The 20,080-nt window shown below is 38.4% G+C and overlaps 1 protein-coding gene across 1 annotated transcript; it reads left to right on the top strand.

The window, feature by feature from the left end:
• The first annotated feature begins 61 nt into the window (after positions 1-61).
• On the top strand, positions 62-6,980 carry LOC135607977 (polyadenylate-binding protein 2-like). Its single transcript, XM_065100315.1, has 6 exons — positions 62-221; positions 308-416; positions 1,651-1,721; positions 6,213-6,404; positions 6,511-6,638; positions 6,743-6,980. Exons 1-6 carry the CDS (start codon positions 87-89, stop codon positions 6,789-6,791), a joined length of 684 nt encoding a protein of 227 aa, XP_064956387.1. The 5' UTR covers positions 62-86; the 3' UTR covers positions 6,792-6,980.
• Positions 6,981-20,080: the final 13,100 nt, after the last annotated feature.

The raw sequence follows: 20,080 nt of genomic DNA on the forward strand, positions 1-20,080 counted from the left end.
CGTCATCATGACATCATTCTAAAAGCATAAAGTTTGTATGCGGGAGGGTAAACTGCGCATAAGAGGGCGATGGAGCCGTCAGAAACATGAGCGAGCCGCGCAGCGTAGGGGGCGAGACGATGGACGAGGAGGAGCACGAGGTTTACGGAGGAGAGATCCCCGACGAGGCCGACATGGACGCCGACGTCGACATGGCCCTCCCCAACGAGAACGCCGCCAAGGTAATTCTCTTTCCGGTCACCCCTTTCCCTTCTAGGAACCCGCGGAACCCTAACCCTAAATTCTTAACCCTGTCGGTTCGGATCAGTTGCAGGAGCTGGACGAGATGAAAAGGCGACTCAAGGAGATGGAGGATGAGGCTGCTGCCCTCCGCGAGATACAAGCGAAGGTCGAGAAAGAGATGGGCGCCGTCCAAGGTCCGATCTCCTCTTCCCCCTTCTCCATCTCTATGGTCTCATCCCGTTCTCCTTGATATGGTGAACCGACGCTTCTGATTTGTCTTTTTAGTTATGAGATGTTTGATCGATATCATTCTAGAGCGTGATCGGTGCATCAGTGTATGAAAATGCTATTATGTTGCAGGGAAGTGTTCTGAGAAGATGTCGGTGACGTTTTGGTACGTCTAAGTTAGTAACATGAGGTTGATGAGTTTGGTCATGAGTGGTCAAAGGGGATCCTCAGTAACTGTACTAAGAGCGAGTTTTTATATATGATGTAGAGGGATAGCTCTTAATCGCGTCTCTCAGCCTATATTTGTCCTTTTGTTAACATAGATGGCAATAGAGGATGCAGCCCACAACTGTCTGCTTTGGACTGTGTCCACACGGATAGACCGGTGGGGGGTAATTTTTGTCTCTTTCTTCCAGTTTGGATCTCACGTGATGGTGATTGATCGACGATATCTTTCATATCAGAAAGTTATGAGATGGGGGTTGGAGTTTCATTAGTTCTTTAGTTGAGCCATAGGGTTTTGACCCATCTCCCTTGATCGATGATTTGGTGCTTCTGGTTTGTTGATTTAGTTGTGGGATGCTCTCTTGATGTTATTATCAAGCGTAATTGATGCATCAAGATGGGAATTCAATGTCCATGATGGAATCTCATTTGTTTTACTGTACCTATTAGTTTACAACTTGCCTATGAAAATTCATGCACAGTCCATTTAGTATAATAGTTGCAAATATCGTGGCAAATGATTTGATTTCGAGGTTTAGTGTGTTGTGAATTAATTCCTTAAGTTTAGTATACTATGGTTACTCGTGGCGAACAATTTCTTGGTCCACTTTTCGTGCATAATATTGAGATTCATATCACATTGAACCTAATGCCTAAGCCAAGTTATAAAAGCAAGCGCAATAAGCATTTATACCAATTCACTTCATCCTCTACTTCCTTACCTGAACTATTCAGGACATCACATTGGTAGTGTGACAGCGTCACAGCGCAGACGATGTTGATACTGATTAGCAGTTTGTTTGTTTATTGTATTGTTGTGCTGGGTTTTGCAAATTGACATTGCTTTCATTGTTTCCAGTAAGTTTGATATTAAAAACTTTATGCATGGGTATAATGAAAAGGCATTCTGAGTTATTTCCTCTTTATAATAGTTCCATCATGTATTTATTAATCTTCATTCTGGAATATGTGTAGAATCTTCTAGTGCTGCAGCAACTCAAGCAAGCAAGGAGGAGGTTGATGCACGCTCAGTATTTGTTGGCAATGTGAGTTGCATAATTTCACTATTTTGTGGTTCTGTTGAACTAATATGTACTCATGCATCTCTCCTAGAATGGTTATGAATGCAATCTCGTGTGTTGTGTTCCTTTTTATTTTGCGTATTTGTCCATTGTTGACTTCATTAATACATGTTATGGATTTTGTGGCACCTTTTGATGCTTTAGTTAGGCTCTAGAGCCTTATCCACCTCACATATTTTTAAACCTGACCCGAGTTTGGCAAAACCGAAACCGGTCAACGGTTCTGAATCGGAATCAGGATTGGGCGGTTTGGTTCACCTCTTTGAACCAGATCCCACAATTCCAGATCGGTTTCGAATTTGGGTGAAGAAAAAGGGAAATAGTCACATGACGCAGCGAGAGTCAATGGTCAATTTGACCATTGCAATGATGATCAAAAGACTATTCTGCCCCTTCCAATGGCTTAATAAAAGGTTAGTTGAAATGACATTTTGGGGAATTAAAATTATAAAATTTGAATTTTTAAAGGATTGTTTTGTCCTTTCTAACAACTAAATAATGACTAAGAAATTATGAAAAATCTATAAATATCCTCCTCTATTTCATTCTTCTGTATACCAAATTAATACCAATCTCTTTACTCTCTAGTGCTCTCTAATTGCAATAACAATCTCTCTAATGCTCTCTAATTGCAATATGACAATCTCTCTATTGTGCTTTAATTGCAATAGCAATCTCTTTAGTGCTCTCTAATCGCAATATGGTAAGTGAAAGTTCAATGCCTCCCAACTTTAACAAGCACCCAGCCATGGTACGAATTTAAGGAAGTCAACATTTCCGCATAGAGAAAGAAGATATGACAAAGATCCATTTCAAGAAATAAGAAATTTTGATGGTTCATTTCCAGAAATTTATAACTATTGCTCTCAAAGTATTAAATTAAAGAAGGATGTGAATATGAGACGTTTTGGAAGCACATTGACAAATTCCAATGTCAAATTGTCAAATACACAATTATTTTTTAAAATCCAAAATTTGCATTATGTTTTTAAATTTCTCAAAATGCTTCAATTAATTGTTTATTAAGTTGTTGGATGAGGCATAATGGTGTTTTTACCATTATTGCAACGGTAAAGATGGCTGTTGGATCTGTATTTCCTTTTCTTTCACCTGGTTCGGAACTGTGGAGCCATCTAAACATTTCCTGTTTTGGTTTCCATTGGTTTGGGTTCAAACCGATTGATGTCTGGTCTAATCTCAAGGCCACTAGTTATTGGCCATTTTAATTTGGGGACAATATTAAGGGAAAATTAAGCAAACTTTTGAAGTAAATTACACATAGTCTCCAGTATTGAATTGGGTTGGCCTCACTCATGATTTAAATAATATAAGGTGGCTGGTGTATTGGTAATGCTTTGAGTATTTGCAATTTGTCAGTGCATTATGTTTAATCACAGATGAGATATTTTGAGGCATAAATGTTCGAAAGCTTATTATAGATATAATGACTACCATCTAAATCTAAATTTTCAGCAATCAAAGATACACTATTCCAATGCCCCTTAGGCAGTTGATAATCTAAAACACTATCGAAAGTAAGATAAATAAATCACAATCTAAATATCTTCTGAGAATGGATAACTGTCTGATGTCTGCCTTTGAGGTAGGTTCCTTTCTCGTGGAGCTGCTGATCACTTGAAAATGTCAATTTGGTGTTCAATTTTGACTCCACAGATTTATCCCAAGCAAATAATATTAATTAAAATATAATGTATATTGTCATAAGATAAATTAATGCTTCAGTGGTTTCTGTCATACCAACTCTATATACATGACGTTTTGGCTTGTGACACAAGGTGGCTTTTGAAAGGTTGTCGACAGTCATTGTGGTTGCTGTAGTTCCTTTTTGTACATGGACCTAGAATATGTTAGAAATCTTGGATGATTTCTTAAACTGTTCTGGTATTCATGGCATTCTAGATATTGATGTTTGCTCCTATGCAACCAATGGGTATACATCAGATTTCGGAATTTTCTTGATGTGATTCATGTATTTCTTTTGCTTCCATTCTGGCCAAGTTGAATATATTTATATTTAATCTTTGATACTGTGTTATACTTTGAATGTGATAGTATTTTTGTCAGTTTATTTTTTCTTTACTTTCAAATTTAGACTCAAAAGTTGGTTGAAGGAAATATCTTTCAATGCTTTGATCGTTTGTGGTCTTCTTTTTCTAATAGTTTGAGTTGTGTCTGTTGCTTTTTCTTCCTTATTTTGGGTTTATCTTTTGATGAAATTATCTAACAATGATGGCCGCAGGTACACTCTTCAGTATTATGAGGTCTCTGTTTACCCACGATAATGGGGTGTCAGGAAGCTCTGACTTGCAATGAGTTTGTAGTTGAAATAAAAGAGGAAAATTTCTTTATGTTATAACTAAGATTCAAGAGACAAAAAAAAGTGTGATCAAAATAGCATGGGAGAGAAGTGGTCTATGATGTTATAACTAAGATAGTAGACACGAGAAAAAAAAAGTAAAGTTTAGTCAAAAGAGCATGGGAGAGGTTAAAAAAAGTGGAAGAAGGAAAAAAGTAAAGAAAAAAATATAGTGGAGAATGCTTGATTTATGCATCTCTGTAGATCTTATGTGCAAAAAAAACAAGAAAGAAAAGGTGTAGATATAGTTATTTAACTTGAAGAACGAAATCTGACAGAAAGAATTGAAGGAGTTGATGGTTTGAAGTTAGACAATGGGACAGGTGGTGTGAAGTCCATTGTGCTATCAGCATAATGAAACTCCAGGGACACCAGCAACTAGAGATGCTGAAGACTGCCTATACTTGGTGTCGGAGTTGGAGAGCATTGGATTATATTGTTGCTTAGCATTCTTTGGTGAGGGGTCCTTGATCTCTTGTTTGTGGTCTTATCATCTACTTCTGTCCATATCCTGTGAGCTTTGGATTGTTTTTTTGCATAGCATTTGTTGTGATACAACTTTGACCTTTTGCTTGTGACCTTGTCTTCTACCATTCCTGTCCAAATCGTGTCAACGCATTTTTTGGTTGTTTGATAAAACAACCCTTTTGAAGTTGAACTTATAATTCACTGAGTCATTTGGACCTTTATGTATCGGAGAAATTATTTCTTTTTTCAAAGGGTACAAATTGGATTTGCATCAGATACTGAGGTTGAGAATTAGGGAGCTGAATATTCGTTATGTTCTTCTTAATGTCCAATTAATCATTATTATGGAAGTTCATAATTTTTGGCAGCCAAATGACTCTTAGCAATTTTTTATTTGAAAGATTAGATGCTGAAATCTCCCTTTTTGTCTTTTGTGTTGCAGATTCATTTTCTTGACCTTAGACTTCATTAGTATAAAATGATTTTCCTGTTTTGTTCTTGATTACCAGCTTGCATGCAATAACCAATTAAATATTGTCTTCTTTGATCTTGTAAGCTAATGTCATTCCTGTCTTATGTTTTTCCATGAGCAACAATATGCATTCTCTGAAATAATTGTGGAAATATGGTAAGTTAAAGTCATTTTCGAAGATATCAGCAAATCTTGGCCATTTTAACTTTAAATCTACTGATCTATTGGGTGAGATGGTATATAGCCCAACTTAGGCATGCAAAAAGTGATATGACAAATGGCTTGAACAAAAATTGTGTAAAATGCCCAAAGAAGTTTAAATGGGCACATTGAAACAATTCTTTGATGCTGTATTATTATATTGGGACTATCTTAATTAATGCTCTTATTTTTCATGTACCAGCAGAAAGTACTCGATTAATTTAAAGGTGTAATTGTGTGATCATGAGAGGTGAGCAATTTTAAAAAAATATTTTCTTTTTCAATTAAGTTGGGATGACCTTTTGAATAAAAAAAATGATCAATAATATTGAGGTATATTGTATCCTACGTAGATTGATAAATTTTTCAAAATATTGTTGTGCCATATCGATTGGGAAGTAACCTATTTTTGAACATTCATATTGGAGAACATGGGTGAAGTGAGACTTTTAACAACCTTTATAGCTCACAATGCCTTCGCCTAAATCCTGCTGGCATTAACATTCCTCTATTGGTTGAGGTTTGGGATCATCAAGAAGTTGTATGTATCTAGTTATAATTACTTTTATTGTGGAAAAGAGGCTTTCACGATGAGTAATTTTTGAAGGATGAATTTTGTAATTACACCCTTTTAAGGTTGTTCAAGTTGGATAAATTATGATAACACAGTATTTTGTATTTTTGTGATCCTGACAAGTGTGATTTAGTCTGATGTCTGTTATTTTGTAAGTTTCTTGTTCCCCTCTTCTTTAGAAGCAAGAAGTCTCATCTCTGCTTTGACATAGTGGTTGTTTATTGGCGTGTGTATTGTTGGTATGCCTTAGGTTCTCTTAACTATATGCATGCTCCTAGTAACTTTATTGTAGCAGCTTGATTAAGCATGACCTGATGCCTTATTATTTGCCTGCACATACCAATTGTGTCTATGAATCAATAGGTGGATTATGCTTGTACACCTGAAGAAGTCCAGCAGCATTTCCAGTCATGTGGAACAGTCAACAGGGTCACTATTCTGACAGACAAATTTGGTCAGCCAAAGGGTTTTGCTTACGTTGAATTCGTGGAAGTTGAGGCTGTTCAGGAGGCTCTTCAGTTGAACGAATCCGAACTACATGGGCGTCAAATAAAAGTTTGTTTAGTCTTGATCTCATGTTTTTAACTACTACTTTCGAACCATTGGAATTTGGAAATAAAAATATTTCAGTTTTTTTAATGAAAGGGATGCCTCATTGCAGGTAGCGGCTAAACGTACCAATGTCCCTGGAATGAAGCAGTTCCGTCCAAGGCGGTTCAATTCATATGCAGGATCTCCATATAGGAGGCCATTCATGCCACCATACTTTGCTTCCCCATATGGCTATGGGTTAGTATATATATGTATATTTTTTTACTGGCCTTGCAGTATTGTTGTGACACAAGTTATTTCACAGAGAATGGCATTGACAAACTCTTAAAATGTCTCTGCAGGAAGAGCCCCAGATTCAGAAGGCCAATGCGCTATAGGCCTTATTTATGATTAGCTGATAAGAGACCCTTGTTAGCCTTTAAGTTTGTGTACCAAACTTTACTGAACTGGTGTGATATCTTGCCAGTACTTGTATGACATTTTATGATCAAAGTGTTCCTAACAAAGACATTGAAAAGAAGTTTGGACCATGTAATTTTTTGCTTGCTAATTTCTGTACTTGGGTCAGTCTTGCCACCATCGATGTGTGAGACCATTGTTTTTGGTTTTTCCTTTTACTTGTGTTGCTTGCTTTGTCTTTCATGCTTGCTGGACAATTCGCATTAAGATTGGTAACTTGCAGCTTCTTTTAATTCTATATATGTGAAATCCTCGCATGGTGGCTCTGTTCATCTTTATTTGCTGCAGTAGCTTCCCGAGTTGATCAAGCTTGAAACGTACCCGGCCATCCACTGTCAGATCCCTTTCTTGACGGGTTGACTTTGAGAATCGCAAGTCAGACCAAGCCGTTCGATGTTCTGATCAAGCACAATTACTAAGTTGAGACTGACCTGTGGATGCTCCATAAACAGTTTATATTAGGACGAACTATTTTGAGACTTGTCTAACTTACTTGCAGAGATAAGCCTGTCCATGATGCTGAAACGTCAATAATGGAAGTGAAGACCCAACAGGAGAACTTTATCTTTCCTGAAGTCTTCCCCCTCGGCCACTCCCTCTAGTGCCCCAAGGCACTTCGTCCGTCGGTGGGGGGAGTTCTACTCCTCCGTGTCCACGATCAGGTACAAAAATCCTGGGTTGTTTCGTGTTCTCAGCCGGTGACACTAGCGTTGCCGGTAGAGCATGGCAGAGCTCGACCATTTTTTTTCTTTTTCTCCTCATTTTTCGAATCTTTATAAATAAAGGAGGTAAGAAGATACTAATTTACTAGTTTAACAATGGATTTTTTTGTCCGTTGCTTCAATCATCTGCTTCATTTGCGTCATTGTCTTGTACGTGCTTAGGACCTCCTTGAGGAGGCAAAGAGATTCTGGTACGTGGAATCTCGGGGCTTCTCTATACCGCCTCAGCGCCTTGCAACATGCGACAGCATTTACTTGGTGCACTTCGAAGAAGGCGAAGAAGTAAGGAGGCTGAGGTGCGGCCATCTTTACCACACCGTCTGCATCCGCCGGTGGTGGGAGGTCGCCAGGAGTTGCCCCACATGTAGGGACGGGCACCTCCTTGCGACCTCCCACCACCGGCGGATGTAAAGTTGGCCGCACCTCAGCCTCCTTATTTCCTCGCGTTCTTCGAAGTGCACCAAACAAATGATGCGCATGTTATAACGCGCTGAGGCGGTACAGAGAACCGCCGGGACTCCTTATATCCTTATTTCCTCGCCTCGTGAAAGAGGCCCTAAGCACGTACAATACAATGATGCTGACGATTGTAATAGAATGATACAATACATTTGCGGGTCCAAAGAGCGGAATATTGATCACTAGAAGTAGAACACATCAATTAAGTATTCAAATAAAATATTAATATTAGGATCTCCACATCATCAAATATATTATTCGATAGAAAATATCAAAAATAAAGGATTCAGATCCTTACCTTTTCCTTTGGCAAGTGTTACCTTAAAATCACCTTCTTCTCTTTTTCTTGGCCACACTCTCGATCATGATTAGCTAGGAGGATGGATGTATATTTATATATGAAGGAGAGCGATCCCTTAAAGATCTCTCTTCTAATATGCATTACACTATCTTTCCTAAAGATCTCTCTGTGATCCTCCCAAATTAAAATGTATTACACTAAATCTTCTAAAGATTTTCTCATGATAGTAAATTATACCTCTATGGACAAACAAAGAGATAGGCTTATCGACCCTTAGATAGGAGAGAAGAGAGGTTTTTTCACTTAAGGAAGGAAATCAATCATAATGATTTTAAAATTATTATTTAATTAAATAGTCTAATCTAATATTTAATTAGATATTTTATTAAAAATCTCTGGACTATTGGTCTTTTATAGGATGTCATCGTTCATATTTAATTTTACTTGGGAAACCCTTTTTTTACTTAGAACAAGAATGCCTTTACACTTTTACTTAAATATCATTATTTTGATGATATATTCTATTCAAAAAATCTTTACTTTTGATAATTAATTATCATAAAATCTTTAAAAAAAGAAAAAAAAAATGGTACTAATAATCTTAGAATCATATCATAGTGATTCTATGAAACTTTGAGTTGGTTTAGTGGAGGTTGTCGAAGTTACACTTAGAAATTTAACTAAGTTACACTCGACGATAATATTAGTTTTTCAAAGTCTTAAGTTTCGATAATTAACTATTATTATTTTTAAAAAATATATAATAATAATTATTTTTATAATTATGTCTTAATAATTCTATGAAAAGTTTGGATTGGTTTAGTAGAAGTTGATTAGGTTACCCTTGAAATTGAATTAAGTTACACTCAATAATAAAATCTATTTTTTTTAAATTTTAATAATTAATTATTATAAAATAAATTAGATAATTTGGTGGAAGTTTGAGTTGGTTTATGGAAGTTAATTAAGTTAGACTCAAAATTGAACTAATTTACACTCGGTCACAAAACATATTCAACAAATCTCTAATTTTAATAATTAATTATCATAAAATCTTAAAAAATAATGCTAATCATCTTAAAAGATGTCCTAGTGGTTTTGTGAAAGTTTATGTTGGTTTAGTAGAAGCTGATAAACTCTCAAAATTGATTATTGGTTCAAAAAATCTTAAATTTTAATAATAAATTATTATAAATGCTCAATTATAAAAGGAGTTTTGTCGGACATGACTCTAATATAGTTTTACAAGGTCTTGGATTCGTAGCTCTCCCTCTTGAATATGTTAGCCTATGACATATTCAAGATCAGATAATCAAAATATGATATAATAGTTTAGCGTTAGAAGTAGGCCTCCTTGAATACTTTAGGAGAATCTTATTAAACTTTCTCGATGCAATCAAGATGGAACAAATTTTCCCATCGGGGATCTAAACCCAATCTTCACTTTCAAATGCCTGAATCCATAGTGTTTCGTTGACTGATGTAATTATAAACCACCCATTAATCACTCCACAGCTGAATCCCCTCTAGCCAACCATCATAGTTGCCACAGAAGCCTTCAACAAATTGATTCAAACAAGTGTAAGTGTGAGCAAGAGTGGCACGTATCTTCATCTCAAACTTACCACATACGGTGCAACTTGCACATTAAGGACCCAAATCCCAAGTCGTGTCATCTTCTCCGGCACCATCTCCTCTCCTGGTATCATGCTAAATCACACCCACTCCAAAATGACCATTTGAGTCTCGATGAGAATTCCGTATACATATGTTGGAGGCATTTACCTTTCTTTAACATATTTTATATTTCTCGCAGAATTGAGGATTATTTACAGAAAAATTCCAAAGATATGGTACTACGCCAGTGGCTACTGTCGGGCCACGCGAACACGCCGCTCCCCTTCGGCATGACGTTCTCCCAGTGGCCGCCGTAGCGGTTGCCGTTAGCCCAAATGAGCGCCCCACGGTCGGATATTACGCCGTTCCGCTACTCGCCGACGCACTGGTACCCGCTCCGCCACAAGTACCAACCATAGCCCTCCTGTAGGTTGCGCTACCAGCCGCCCTCGTGATAGTCGCCGTTGGAGTACCACTTGCATCCGTACCCGTGCTCCCGGTCGGCGACACAAGAGCCGGTGAAGTCCCGAAGCATTCCATCCGGTCGGAACGGAGCTCGCCCCCTCGTGCAACGAGAACTTTCCCTTTCCGGAAGCCTTCCCCCTCGTGCATGCACCGGTCGGCCCGACGTGTTGCCGAAGAGCCTACAGAGTTCGACCCTTTTTGTCTTTTTCTCCTATTTTTTGAATCCTTACAAATAAAGAAGGTAAGAAGATACTAATTTACCAGTTTAACAATGAATTTGTCCGTTGTTTCGATCATCTGCATCATTTCTATCATTGTGTAGTACGTGCTTAGGGCCTCCTTAACGAGGTAAAGAGATCTGCTCCGTGGAGTCCCGACGGTTCAATATACCGCCTCAGCTCCTTCCAACATGTGCGTGCTCTGTGTGGTGCACTTGGAAGAAGGCGAAGAAGTAAGAGGCTGAGGTGCGGCCATCTTTACCACACCGTCTGCATCCGCCGGTGATGGGAGATCGCCAGGTGGGGCACCTCCTGGCGATCTCCCATCACCAGCGGATGTAAAGATGGCCGCACCTCAGGCTCCTTATTTCCTCGCCTTCTTGGTAGTGCACCAAACAGATCACGCATATCTCGTAACGCGCTGAGGAGGCGGTATAGAGAACCGCCGGGACTCCTCGAAGCAAATCTCTTAGCCTCGTCAAGGTGGCCCTAAGCACATACAACACAATGATGCAAATGATGCAGATGATCGAAACAACGGTGACGAATTCATTGCTAAATTGGTCGATAAGTATCTTCTTACCTCCTTTATTTACAAGGATTCGAAAATGAGGAGCTCTGCAGACTCCTCGACAACATGTCAACATGATCATTGCCTCCGATCATGTCCAGACTCGTCGGTGCTCTCACGTGGCTTCGGACGTCGTAACTGTACTTCAATGATTTTGACATCCAAAGATCGCCATATTGATCGCTAACAACTTAAATTAATTAGATAATCATAATTTGAGGGTCCAAAGAGCGGAATATTGATCGCTTGAAGTAAAGATCATCGATTAAATACCTAAAATTTTTAGAATATTAATATCCAAGAGGTAAATAAATAAGAAAGGAGAAGAGTATCATCATACCATCAAATGAATTATTCTATAGAAGATATGAAAATAAAGGATTCGGAATTCTTACCTTTTTCTTTCGCAAGTGTTATCCTAAAATCACCTTCTTCTTTCTTTTTCTTTTAACTACACTCTCAATCATGATTAGCGAGGAGGAAGATGAATGTATATTTATATTATGGAGGGGAGCTATCCCTTAAAGATCTCTCTCATAATCTTCCATAATAAAAATGTATTACACACACTCTCTCTCTAAAAATCTTCGGCGTGACATTCTCTAATTTAAATGTATTACACTGCATCTCTTAAAGATTTTCTCACACTTGGTAATCGTAGCTCTATCGATGAATAAAAGGATTTGTCTATTCACTCTTAGATAGGGGAGAAGAGAGGTTTTCCCACTTAAAGAAAGAAATTAATTATATTAATATTAAAATTATTATTTAATTAAATAATATAATCTAATATTTAATTGGTTATTTTATCGAAAAATCCCCTAACTATTGGCTTTTTAGGATGTTGGCATCCATGTTTAATTTTACATGGGGAAAACAAAATTTTCTTTAGACTTTTACTTCAATGATTTGATGATATATTCTATCAAAAAAATCTTCAAATTTGATATTTAATTATCATAAAATTTTTAAAAATAAAAAAGTGATACTAATAATCTTAGAATCATATCATAGTGATTCTATGAAACCTTAAGTTGGTTTAGTGGAGGTTAATGAAATTATACTCGAAATTGAACTAAGTTACACTAGACTATGATATTAATTTTTTAAAATCATAAATTTTGATAATTAACTATTATTAAATTCTTTAAAAAAATATATTAAAAAAGTGATACTAATAATCTTATAATGGTGTCTTAATAATAGTATGAAAGTTTAGATTGGTTTAGTAGAAATTGATTAGGTTACCCTCGAAATTGAATTAAGTTGCGCTCGATTATAGAATTTGTTAAAAAAATCTCTTAATTTTGATAATTAATTATCATAAAATAAATTAGAGTCACGATCAGATAATTTGATGAAAGCTAATTTGTTAGGATTGAGAGCACTAAGAGGGGGGGGGGGGTGAATTAGTGCAGCGGAAATCTTACAGCGATTAAAATCAAAAGCTGCGATCGTTCAAAAACTGTTATGATGCAAAAGCAAATTCTCAGTTTGTATCTAAGTGCAGTTTGCGTCTAAGCGCAGATTGCGTCTAAGCGCAGTTTTGCGTCTAAGCGCAGTTTACGTCTAAACTCAGATTTACGTCTAAACACTGTTTTACGTCTAAACGCAGATTTACGTCTAAACGCAGATTTACGTCTAAACTCAGATTTACGTCTAAACTCAGATTTACGTCTAAACGCAGATTTACGTCTAAACGCAGATTTACGTCTAAACGCAGTTTTACGTCTAAACGCTGTTTTACGTCTAAACGCAGATTTACGTCTAAACGCAGATTTACGTCTAAACGCAAATTTACGTCTAAACGCAGTTTTACGTCTAAACGCAGATTTACGTCTAAACTCAAAAACTTGTTTGTATACTCGCAGAAGGCAGTATGCAGTTGGAATCAAGACGTAAATGTGAACTGAGATCTGATGATTGAGCGAGGAAAGCCGATTTACGTCTGAATGCAGTTTTACGTCTAAATGCTGAAACTCGTTCGTAAAATCGTAGAGGACAGATTGCAGTTATCAATAGGATTAAAGTGTAAGTGTAAACTGCAAAGAAGCTCGTTCGTAAAAGCACGGAAAACAGTTCTGCAGAATCAAACGTAAACGTAAACTGTAATGTATGAAAATACGAATTTACGTCTGAATGCAGATTCGGAAGAACAGCACTTAGAACTTGTTCGTGAAAGCGCAGAGAGCAGTAGTGATGAGGGAGGTTTGCAGTAATGATAAAGTGCTCGAAAATAAACGCAAACCAGAGATTTAGAGTGGTTCGGTCAGCCTTGACCTACTCCAATTTTGGCTTCCTCCACCGATGAGGTTGCCGACGTCAACTAGGTGCCTTCCTTCAATGGGCGAAGGCCAAACTTCCCTCTTACAATTTCTCTCCTTTTGACAGGCTTAGGAGACAACCTTTACAGACCTTTCTCTCCTCACTTTACAATCAAAAACTTGAAGAACAGAAGGAGGAGACTTAAAGGCTTTACAACACTTTTGAGCTCTTTAGAATCACAGAAAAGATCACGATTTTGGTATAGGTCTGTATCTTTTCAGTGCTGAATGGGTGGGGTATTTATAGGCCCCAACCCAATTCAAAATTCGAGCTCAAAACGATCAAATCGATCAAATCCCAGAATTCTGGGATCAGGCGGTTGCACCTCTCGACTGGAGAGGTGGCACCGCCTGGCAGAGCTCGAAGACTGAGCTCTGCCGATTGCTTCTCTCTGCCAGAGCTCGAAGACTGAGCTCGATGGTTGCATCACCTGGCAGAGCTCGAAGACTGAGCTTGGTGATTGCATCACCTGGCAGAGCTCGAAACAGAGCTCGGTGGTTGCATCACCTGGCAGAGCTCCAAGCTGAGCTCAGGCTGATCCACCTCTCTGCCAGAGCTCGAAGACTGAGCTTGGTGAATGCATCACCTGGCAGAGCTCGAGACTGAGCTCAGGCTGATGCACCTCTCTGCCAGAGCTCGAAGACTGAGCTCGGTGGTTGCATCGCCTGGCAGAGCTCGGAACTTGAGCTCTGGCGGTGCAACCTCTTGGCTGGGGCGGTTGCACCTCCCAGCCTTGCAGCCCTGGCGGTTGCACCTCCTGGCTGGGGCGGTTGCACCTCCCAGCCCCACAGCCCAGGCGGTTGTACCTCCTGGCTGGGGCGGTTGCACCTCCCAACCCCACAGCCCAGGCGGTTGCACCTCCTGGCTGGGGCGGTTGCACCTCCTGGTGCAATCAGGGTCCGAATGGTTCACTCCATTCGGCCCACTTTGAATCTTTTCAGGGGCCCAATTGCCCCAAGATTAAGCTAATGGGATCACCTCCCATTTTCATGCTTAATCATCATGCTAACTACGATTAACTCTAAGACAACTTCTGCAGCTTTGCTCCGATGCGTCAATCGCTTCTTCCGGCGAGTTTCCTGCCAACTTCCGTCGATCAACCGATAACCCTCGGTGATCCTTCTGCGGACATCCGGCATACTCCTGGACTTTGCGACGATCCACTTGGCGAGTTCCGACGAGCTTCGCTTGGCAAGCTTCTGGACTTCTCGGATCTGTTCTCTCTGAACCTCCGACGACCATCCGAACTTCCGTCGAACTCTCGAACTCCCAACGTGATCATGATCTTGACTCCGGCGCAACTCCTGCTGCTTGTCTTACTCTCATCGTAGTTAATCCTGCACAACAAATCAAAACTTCGATCGAGACAATTAATCCTAAGCAATTAACCAAGTTGTCCGACATGTCATTGGTCCCTCGACGCTTCGTCCGATTCTTCGGCGCATCGTCCTCTCGTGCAGCCTATTGCCCAATCGGCCAGTTGACTCCGCAACTCCGATATCCTTGGCACAATACCCGCTCTTCTTGGCCCGATGCCCGAGTTCACGGCCCGAAGCCTTCTGTCGATACGTCGACCGATCCACCGGCCCGACGTCCAATCTTCTGACATGTTCCTTCGGCACAACATGATTTTCCTGCTTTAATTGTCTCATCCTGATCGAAGCATCCTGCGTCACTCAAAACGCAGATTAAATCATAAACATATATCAAGTAGTTTCATCATCAAAATACGAGATTCAACAATCTCCCCCTTTTTGATGATGACAACCACTTGATGACGGAGTTAAACTTAACTCCCGGAGTTTAAACAAACTCCCCCTATCAATATGCCATATTGATAGAACCTTGAATTCAAACTGAATTCAAGTCATTGCAATATTCATCATGAATACTTGCAACACGTCAACATGAACTTATGCATAAACTTATGCATTACATGTCATGTCATCAACATACTTCTCCCCCTTTGTCATCAACAAAAAGGAGAAGTACTACAATCAAGTGTGTGTGATATTGGTTCAACTCATTGCATGAAAATCATAGTATCAAGTTTTATCATCATGCAATCTTGGAGCTAGAAGATTTAGCAAGTGTTACATCATGCTTAGAACATTCATGCTATCAAGTTTTAGATATACAAGTTTTATAGCATATAAGATAGCACTTTTGGTAATGTTCAAGATAGCAAGTTCTACATCATGCAAGCTAGCAAATTAGAGATGTTCAAGAAGGCAACTCTTGCTTCTTGAAAATTTTGCTCACTTTGCTAGATGCGCAAGTTAGCATTTTTGCCTCTTGAGATAGGCAAGATAGCACATTTGCTTCTTTTGAGATAGCAACTTTTTGCTTCTCTTTAGACCAACAAGCTAGCAATTTTTACGATATACAAGTTTCACAATATATAAGCTAGCAAAAATTTCGAAAGCAAATGCAAGATAAATTTCTTGTGTAAGCTCATGATTCTTGCTTCCTATTGCAATGTGCAAATTGCAAGTTTTGCTTCTTGAGATATTCAAGATAGTGATGTTCAAGAAGACAATTTTTCTTCTTGAAATAAGCAAGTTAGCAATCTTTGCTTCTTAAAATAGGTAAGCTAGCAAATCAAGTTTTTGCATCTTCTTGACTTGTACAAGCTAGCTATCTCCCCCTTTGTCATTGTAAAAAAAAGAAAGAGAGAATACAGTTTTGTAGTTCTCTTTTCCTTTTACAACGATTTCAAAATCATGACAAATGATGAATAATCAAGTTATGAATGTCAAGATAATTTTTCATCATGAATATTTTATCATAGCATGCATCATTATCATAAATTGAAGTATTACATGCATGATATCATATCACCATTCATAATTACATTAATATTTCAATATAACAATTTCTTCTCAAAATGTGTAACTTGGCACTCATAGCATTTTAAATCATGATTTACATCATATGCAATACATCACATCATAATTAGAAAGCACAAGTATTGTATGCATAATTGTACATTATAAATGTTTCATATCATGATGGTATCAATTTTGTCAAATTATATCCTACCATGCATGATCAAAACTTCTCCCCATTTTATCATTGAAAACAAGAAGAAAGTAGGGGGAAGAGCATAAAAGTGTTAAATATTTCAATCATTTTTAAGATTCATAACATGAATAACGTTATTACTATTTCATCAAGATCAGTTTCGAGATTCACATAATATCATGAAATCATTAATCTCGATAAAATGGGAAAAACATTTTCTTTTTAAGTGATTCTTTTAACACATCATAAAAAAGAAAAACTCATTCATAATTCAAGTGATTTACAAGATATCATAAATGAATTTATCACTTGTATTTCACCAAAATCGAGAACTCTAGAGTTAGAAAATGATTGAAGCATTTAATCTGATTGAAGAATGATTCATATTTAAAGTGTAGCATTTGTCAAATCTGAAATCATCACGTATAACTTTAATATTTTCATTGCAACATTAAGCAAGGTTTCATTGAAGATAATTTTGAATGATTCTTATAAATGCCTAAAACTTCTTTAATTTTAATTTATGATTGACTTTATAATAGCATGCTCAAATCTTTATTCTTATGTCAAAACCATACATTATATTTAATAAACAAAAACAATAAAAAATATCAAGCCTTCCAGACAAAAGCCATGTATCGTCATTGAAAAGCAATATGAAAATCATCAAAATATACATTCTTGCTTCTATAAGATTAATCTCACTAGGTGTAAAATCATTAGATTTCTATCTTGCATTAACATAAGACATGCAATTTTCATTATCATTTTCAAGATTACAAGCATGATCATATTTTTGCATTTTCATTGTTAAATTATTAAAAATATAATTTTCAACAAAATTTAAAGAAAAGTGCATCATGAAAAGCATCATGTAATTTCGAAGTAAATTAGGGGGATTTCGATTACCTCATCATTGTAGGCTGTTAAGGCGTAGTTTGCCGCCTTGCTTTTGTTGACTTTCTCTTCTTCGGAGGAGCTCGATTCATCCCAATTTTTGTTCTTCTTCTTGCGTTTAAAGCAAGTAGTTCCATTCTTTTTGCTTTTTAATTTTCGTTTCATTTTAAGTTCACCATCACTTGAGCTTATGCTCGAGTGGTCTTCAAATGTTCTATGTCCCAAATCCTTCCTGTTCTTTGGAAGGTTGGTTTGTTCATCATTGTCCTCATCACTTGAGTCATCGCTCAAGTGGCATTCATTTGTCCAGAGTTCCAAATCCTTCCTGTTCTTTGGAAGGTGGTTCTCAAGTTCTTCACGTGCATTGCACGTCATTTCATATGTGATCAATGAACCAATTAGTTCTTCAAGTGGAAAATGGTTCAAGTTTTTCGATTCTTGAATAGCAGTTACTTTTGAATCCCAAGTTTTAGAAAGTGAGCGCAACACTTTGTTAACGAGTTCAAAATCCGAAAAGCTTTTACCAAGTGATTTTAAACCATTGACGACATCCGTAAAACGGGTGTACATGTCAACAACGGTTTCGCTTGGTTTCATATGAAAAAGCTCGAAATCAAGCAGTAGAATATTAACTTTCGAGTCTTTGACTCTACTAGTTCCCTCGTGCGTGATTTCAAGAGTGCGCCAAATATCGAAAGCCGTTTCACACGTAGAAATCCGATTGAACTCATTTTTGTCCAATGCGCAAAATAAGGCATTCATAGCCTTTGCGTTTAAAGAAAAATTCTTCTTCTCCAAAACCGACCATTCGTTCATCGGTTTGGAGGGAAGTTGAAAACCGTTTTCAATGATATTCCATAAATCCAGATTTAGAGAAATTAAGAAAACTCTCATTCGAGTTTTCCAATAAGTGTAGTCCAATCCGTTAAAGAACGGTGGACGAAAGACCGAACAGCCCTCTTGAAAAGTCATTTCTCTCGGGTGTAAATCCGAAATGAGAAATACCCCGCTCTGATACCAACTGTTAGGATCGAGAGCACTAAGAGGGGGGGGGGTGAATTAGTGCAGCGGAAATCTTACAGCGATTAAAATCAAAAGCTGCGATCGTTCAAAAACTGTTATGATGCAAAAGCAAATTCTCAGTTTGTATCTAAGTGCAGTTTGCGTCTAAGCGCAGATTGCGTATAAGCGTAGTTTTGCGTCTAAGCGCAGTTTACGTCTAAACTCAGATTTACGTCTAAACACTGTTTTACGTCTAAACGCAGATTTACGTCTAAACGCAGATTTACGTCTAAACTCAGATTTACGTCTAAACTCAGATTTACGTCTAAACGCAGATTTACGTCTAAACGCAGATTTACGTCTAAACGCAGTTTTACGTCTAAACGCTGTTTTACGTCTAAACGCAGATTTACGTCTAAACGCAGATTTACGTCTAAACGCAGATTTACGTCTAAACGCAGTTTTACGTCTAAACGCAGATTTACGTCTAAACTCAAAAACTTGTTTGTATACTCGCAGAAGGCAGTATGCAGTTGGAATCAAGACGTAAATGTGAACTGAGATCTGATGATTGAGCGAGGAAAGCCGATTTACGTCTGAATGCAGTTTTACGTCTAAATGCTGAAACTCGTTCGTAAAATCGTAGAGGACAGATTGCAGTTATCAATAGGATTAAAGTGTAAGTGTAAACTACAAAGAAGCTCTTTCGTAAAAGCACGGAAAACAGTTCTGCAGAATCAAACGTAAACGTAAACTGTAATGTATGAAAATACGAATTTACGTCTGAATGCAGATTCGGAAGAACAGCACTTAGAACTTGTTCGTGAAAGCGCAGAGAGCAGTAGTGATGAGGGAGGTTTGCAGTAATGATAAAGTGCTCGAAAATAAACGCAAACCAGAGATTTAGAGTGGTTCGGTCAGCCTTGACCTACTCCACTTTTGGCTTCCTCCACCGATGAGGTTGCCGACGTCAACTAGGTGCCTTCCTTCAATGGGCGAAGGCCAAACTTCCCTCTTACAATTTCTCTCCTTTTGACAGGCTTAGGAGACAACCTTTACAGACCTTTCTCTCCTCACTTTACAATCAAAAACTTGAAGAACAGAAGGAGGAGACTTAAAGGCTTTACAACACTTTTGAGCTCTTTAGAATCACAGAAAAGATCACGATTTTGGTATAGGTCTGTATCTTTTCAGTGCTGAATGGGTGGGGTATTTATAGGCCCCAACCCAATTCAAAATTCGAGCTCAAAACGATCAAATCGATCAAATCCCAGAATTCTGGGATCAGGCGGTTGCACCTCTCGACTGGAGAGGTGGCACCGCCTGGCAGAGCTCGAAGACTGAGCTCTGCCGATTGCTTCTCTCTGCCAGAGCTCGAAGACTGAGCTCGATGGTTGCATCACCTGGCAGAGCTCGAAGACTGAGCTTGGTGATTGCATCACCTGGCAGAGCTCGAAACAGAGCTCGGTGGTTGCATCACCTGGCAGAGCTCCAAGCTGAGCTCAGGCTGATCCACCTCTCTGCCAGAGCTCGAAGACTGAGCTTGGTGAATGCATCACCTGGCAGAGCTCGAGACTGAGCTCAGGCTGATGCACCTCTCTGCCAGAGCTCGAAGACTG

Source organism: Musa acuminata, chromosome BXJ2-3, assembly GCF_036884655.1.
Source record: "Musa acuminata AAA Group cultivar baxijiao chromosome BXJ2-3, Cavendish_Baxijiao_AAA, whole genome shotgun sequence".
In the NCBI taxonomy this organism is placed as follows: domain Eukaryota; kingdom Viridiplantae; phylum Streptophyta; class Magnoliopsida; order Zingiberales; family Musaceae; genus Musa; species Musa acuminata.

Bases quoted from the DNA above. Each gene is read 5' to 3' on its own strand.
- LOC135607977 (XM_065100315.1), top strand. From the start codon at position 87: ATGAGCGAGCCGCGCAGCGTAGGGGGCGAGACGATGGACGAGGAGGAG. The intron at 6,405-6,510 runs GTTTGTTTAGTC...GCCTCATTGCAG, and splicing joins TACATGGGCGTCAAATAAAA to GTAGCGGCTAAACGTACCAA. The intron at 6,639-6,742 runs GTTAGTATATAT...ATGTCTCTGCAG, and splicing joins GCTTCCCCATATGGCTATGG to GAAGAGCCCCAGATTCAGAA.